This window comes from Octopus bimaculoides, chromosome 21 (assembly GCF_001194135.2).
Source record: "Octopus bimaculoides isolate UCB-OBI-ISO-001 chromosome 21, ASM119413v2, whole genome shotgun sequence".
Taxonomy (NCBI): domain Eukaryota; kingdom Metazoa; phylum Mollusca; class Cephalopoda; order Octopoda; family Octopodidae; genus Octopus; species Octopus bimaculoides.
This window is the reverse complement of record NC_069001.1, coordinates 3,762,559-3,768,185: the sequence shown is the minus strand read 5'-3', so window position 1 is coordinate 3,768,185 and position 5,627 is coordinate 3,762,559. Positions and strand designations below refer to the sequence as shown.

The 5,627-nt window shown below is 39.4% G+C and overlaps 1 protein-coding gene across 2 annotated transcripts in view; it reads right to left on the bottom strand.

The window, feature by feature from the left end:
• Positions 1-10: 10 nt before the first annotated feature.
• Positions 11-5,627, bottom strand: part of LOC106875700 (PH-interacting protein) — a 49,189-nt gene continuing 43,572 nt past the window's right edge. For both annotated transcript variants that reach the window (XM_052975444.1, XM_014923977.2), the window contains exons 32-35: positions 3,878-3,993; positions 2,841-3,346; positions 1,839-2,144; positions 11-762 (exon numbers count right to left, since the gene is read on the bottom strand). In XM_052975444.1, the coding sequence (XP_052831404.1) occupies positions 89-762; positions 1,839-2,144; positions 2,841-3,346; positions 3,878-3,993 (1,602 nt within the window). In that variant the 3' untranslated portion in view covers positions 11-88. The remainder of the gene's footprint in view (positions 763-1,838; positions 2,145-2,840; positions 3,347-3,877; positions 3,994-5,627) is intronic.

Here is a 5,627-nt window from a genome sequence, read left to right as displayed (position 1 = left end):
TAAAATAAACTTGTTAAAAAAAAAATATATGTTTATATAAATAAAATTTAAAAAAATTTCCAGTTTTTGTTTTTTTTTGTCTTTTTGTTTAATCCCCTACTAAGTTGTGTCTGGATCTCTGAGACATTTGTCTTAAACGTCCTTTCCGACTACGGGAGATAATACCACTTTCAGATAAATTTGATGTGTTCGAGTCATCACTAACATCTCCATACTCAAAGTCACTATCCTCACGATACCGGACAGTTCGTCGACCCTGATTCCGTGTCATCATAACAGGAGACTGCGACGAAGACTGGTGGCTGCTGTCACCATTGAAACGACCCTCGTCGTCATCACCGCCACCCTGCCGTGAGCGTCTGTTTCGCCGCTCGGGAGTTGATACATCGTAGATGTTCTGAGTGGCCCGGGTGCTGCGCTGCGTCGCCGCGCGCTTTGACCGCCGGGGAATAGTATCATTGTCTGTAAGCAAGTCACTTTGTGGGGTGACCTCAGAATCTGATGAAGACGCAGAGTCAGAGCTCTTGCTGGAAGTTGAACTTGTGGATCTGGCGGAGCTGCTGCTGCTAAATCTCGAGTTACGCTTCTTACAACTAGACGATGTACTTGACGATGATGACAGGTTCAGCTGACGAAGACGTCTTTTGTGGCGCCTTAAAGGTAATTCATTCTCCTCTTCATACTTGCGTGGCTTTAGAGATCCAGTGGTCGCCCGCGTCCGATATGGTTTTGTGTGTCCATTGGTCAGCGGAAGTGGTGTGTCTACACAAAATGGAAAAAAAAAAAAAAAAAATTAATACAAAGTTGCAATAAATAAAGAAATAATTCAAAGCAATTCAGTTTTAAGGTGGTGCTCCAGCATGGCCGCAGTCCAAACGACTGGAACAAGTAAAAGGATAATGGTAAAACAAGAAAACTGCATCAATGAAAGAGTTGAGTTATTGGGAGAGACTGAAAGAATTACAACTAGTCTTTGGTGTGAAGATGGAAGAGATATATGCAATGACATACACAGAGAAGATCCTTGGAGAACTGGCACCAAAAGTTATACAAGCTCTCAAGCAAGATGCCACTGCACTGTTCCAAAGGTGCCACCATCCGGTCTAAAACAAGGACCAGGTACTGCAATAGCTTGTTATTTAATATGTTGGTAAAAAAAAACCCCAAGATCCACATGGAATGGAGGTAGAGGTTTTGAAGAAGCACCTAGACCCCAGAGGAGCTTACATTGCAACAAGAAACTCCAACAGGGACAGCAATCTCAAACTTTCTCCGTCACCAAATGACAACCGTATGAGAATGGACACTGAAAAGGTAATTATACTGGCAGTGCCCCAGCATGGCCACAGCCTTTGGGCTGAAATGCATAAAAGATAAAAGAGAATATAAAAGACATATCAGTAACCAACTGATTTGTGAACCCTCAACCCAACCTTATGGATCACTTAACCCCTTTCTAACTATATTTCTAAGAATACATTCTCTTTTCATGTTTTAATTAACTAAATTATGAGAGATTTAGTGAAATAACATTCCATAAATATCTGAATCAAAGCTGACATAAACACTTTCCCTCTCGTCATACACACACAGAGGAATACGCTCAGACACAAACAGAAGAAGAGTTGTGAGAGAGAGAGAGAGAGAGAGAGAGAGAGAGAGAGAGAGAGAAAGAGAGAGAAACATTGAAATACTTAATGTTAACTAAGTCAGTACCGAGTCCAGCAACACCAAATACATAGCACCACAAAGGCAGTGCCAAATGTCTCATACCCTCTGCAAAGACATTCACTTCACAATTAACAAACAGAACATAATTGAAAAGAACATCACATCACCTGATCTACTTTTTACAGCTTTCTTCTTCTTCTTCTTTTTACTCTTCTTTTTCTTCATTTTCATTTTCATCTTCTTCAAAGACCCATTTTTATGTTTCACTTTCTTCTTTTTTGTTACTTTTTCTTCGTCAGAGTCATCGTCGTCGACATTGCCAAGCCTTTCTTTGCGCCGTCTTTTCAGAGTAGCCCGTGGTGATACGTGTGTTGCAAGGGGCCGAGATATCTCATCAAGATCACTGTCTTCACTCGACGCTTCAACCAGAGATTTCTTCTTTACAACTCTACCACTGGAGGTAACACAGATATCTACAACAAACAGACACACAACAATTAATCCATCAACTAGACACAACATTCTTTTAATTAGCAATTAAACTATTGAGGTGGTGGAGTGGACCTCCTTTGGTCACAAATGACCATGGGTTTGCACCTAGGAAGTTCCTCTCCGAGGCACATGTCCAGGTAAGGTTGTTTATGGAAGATCAGCAGTCACCCATCCATACCAGTCTCCCCTCTTCACCAATGTTATCCAAGAGAAAAGCAAAGGGGCCAATACAGCTTGGCACCAGTGACATCGCAACGTGTTTCTACAGTTGAGTGGAACTGGAGTAATGTGAAATAAAGTGTCTTGCTCAAGAACACAACATAGCCCAGTCTGGGAATCGAACTCACTACCTTATAATTGTAAGCCCGACGCTCTAACCACTGATCCAAGCACCTTGACAAGTTATTTTACTAAATTTTTTGTTACATTCAAAATTAATTGAAAGAAACACAGAGCATCTCAAAATAAATTCAGTAACAAAAGGGTTAAGTGTGATATATATGGAGTTATATTTAGGATTTAGTCTTGTGGTGAAAACAGGCCCCACAGGTTTTTTTTTTCTTTCAGCAAACCAAATATCTGGAAAAGTTGGTGCTGCACTGTGACAGGGTGCAATGGCCAGAAAGTTAAGGTGTATGGGATGAATGCAAAGAGGAATAGAGTTAATGCTGATCTACCTGATTGAGACATCACTGCTGTAGCTGCAGCTTTGTGATTAGCCTTTAAGCTACCGCTTCCTCGTTTTGAACTGCTGCCTGAGGATGAGGAGGAGGAGGGGGATGAGGAGCCTGCTGCTGAACTCGATGTAGACTTGGAATAACCGTTCAACCTGCTGCTGCCGCTGCTGCTGCTTCTACTGCTGCTGCTGCTGCTGCTGCTGGTAGTAATAGTACTGCAGCTCAGACTACCAACGCTGCTTCCACTGCTGGTACCACTGCTGGTGCTACTACTGGTGCTGCTGAAACTGCTGCTGCTGGACGGTGTCGCTGAGCCACGCCCACTCCTACTGTTGACCACTGATGTAGTGAGACCGGAACTGGACGGTGCAAGATAGCCAGATGTCGATGGGTGGTTGCCCGCTTGAGACGCTGAACCCAAGTGGTTACTGTTTGCAGAAGTTCGGTTTCTAGTAGTGGTTGTAGAACTTCCATCTGATTTTACTGAATTCCTGGAAGTTCTTTTCCTGTAGTAAATAACAAAAAATTAAAAAAAAAAAGTTGGGGTTAACTTTACCAGAGAGAGAGAGAGAGAGAGAGAGAAAATATGATTTCATTAAAAACTATCAGGAAAACTAAAGCTGTTCCTTGATCATTAACATGTTCTTGGATTACTGGGATTTCCTGTTAACATACACAAAAGTTTGTGTACTTGTTTTGAAAAATTTTTGATGTAAAATGTGTTGAAACATTGTACCTTAGGAGGGTCATTTTGCCAATGTAAACATGTTCAGGGACTTTAATAGAAAATACTTAGCCTACGTACCACACAGTAGGACTGAAACCAAAACAATGTGGTTGGAAAAAAAAATTCTTAACCACATAGCCACAAAACACAATTATATTTTTAAGATAGTTACAATTATACAGTGATCTGGAGTATAGAATGTAAGTCAGAACATTTCATTTCACCAGTCCATCCCCATTTATAAATCTGAAGCATCAAGCTTATGTATGTTCTCCTCTTAATTAGCTAATATCATTAGCATGTCACTTACCTGTTCTGACTAGAATTTGTTGATCTGCTGTTTCTAACGGCAGCTTTCCAGTTGCTAATAATTTCTCTAATTTGTTCATCAAACATAGCTGATAGCCTCAATGTCATAGCATAAATCTACAATGGAGAAAGAAAATGTAGGAAATACATAATAGAAAATGAAAGAAAAACTATCTCTTTCTCTCTCTAAGTAAGTTAAATATACAATAACAAAAAGAAAATAGAGAGAGAGAGACAAATAAACCTATCAGGGATGGTTGGCAGGTTTGAAACCTGTAACCAATGAAGGTATAATCTTTTGTTTCAGTCATTGGACAGCAGCCATGCTGCGGAACTGCCTTGACGGAATACTACAATGAAATACATTCGTAATTGTTTTCTTTTCAATAATTTATTGTATTATGCCATAACATTTCAAATTGTATGATTTTTAAGCTAATTTAAATTTTTCGTATCAACTGTTCTGTGATATTTTCATCTACTCCTTAGGTAATAAATGGTTGAGAACCATTGCCTTAGAACATCAAGAATATATTTAAAAAATATATCAAGAAGGGCATCAAATAAAGAGACAGCATCTCTCCAAAGCTCTTCAAGCACATGTCCAGAAATGATCATCAGAGACAGTGACTGGACAGGTGGTATGAACAACAGTAAGCTACTAACACACCTCCGATTCACAGAGAACACTGTGCTCATTGCAGGAAGCCACAGATCGGCTGCAGACCTTACTGAGAAAGCCGGATAGCCATGGCTCAGCAGAAGGCCTGGAAAAGGAAAGTACATTCAATCTGAAGATGTGGGAAGAGGTAGGTTTAATTAAGGCATACAGCGAATATGCACCAAGATATGGATGATGAAATCTCAGAGAGTAAGAGCAGGATGGAAGGCATTAATCGTTATGAAGAATGTGCTTACAGCAAAGCTGGGTAAAACCAAATCTGCTACACTCATGCATTGTGACCAGCGATGTGTAACATCTGATAGTCTGGTTAATACAATGATATATATACATGACAGACAGAGAGAGAAGTAGTAAGGTAGATAAACACCAGCAGGCTTGAGATGGATATTTACATAGAGCACAAAAAGTACAGATTACAGAATAAAAATTAAAAAAAAACAAAAAAAAAAACAGAATTATGTAAAGTCTCATCTCAACCACTCTTTCAAGACAGTCATAACTTAGGTGTATCCATATGCAGTAAGAAGGTGCATGATGTCTTATGACAAGTCCTGATGAAAAAAAGTGAGGCTTCCCTTCTCAAGAGCAAAGTGGCAAATGCATATTTTCTAGCAATGCTTATATATATGTATAAAGACAAGCAGAGTGAAAACGAGTGCGTACGCGTACGCACTTGGTTAAGGGGAGTTAACTCTAAAGCATATGGAGACAGACTTGCAGCCATGTGCAAACTGCAGGACTGCCGTTATAATTACACCTATCAAAAGTTACATTTTATTTTAGTAATGCGGCCTGCCCGATGATGAGTTGTGTCTCATACGGCTAGCATTTCAAAAAAGGTTTTTGTTTTTTTTATTTTATTTTAGATCAACTAATAGAGACCTTACTGCACTATTAAAAGTGCCGCAGAGACACTTGTTTCTCTTGTTCCAATGAAGATCTGTTAATAAACCATCTCTCACTAGAAACCCAAAGATATAAAATAAACACAGCGAGGATATAGGACAGTAGTTTTTATTTAAAAATAGTTTTCCCATAGATCCCTTTTAATATTCTTATATATATA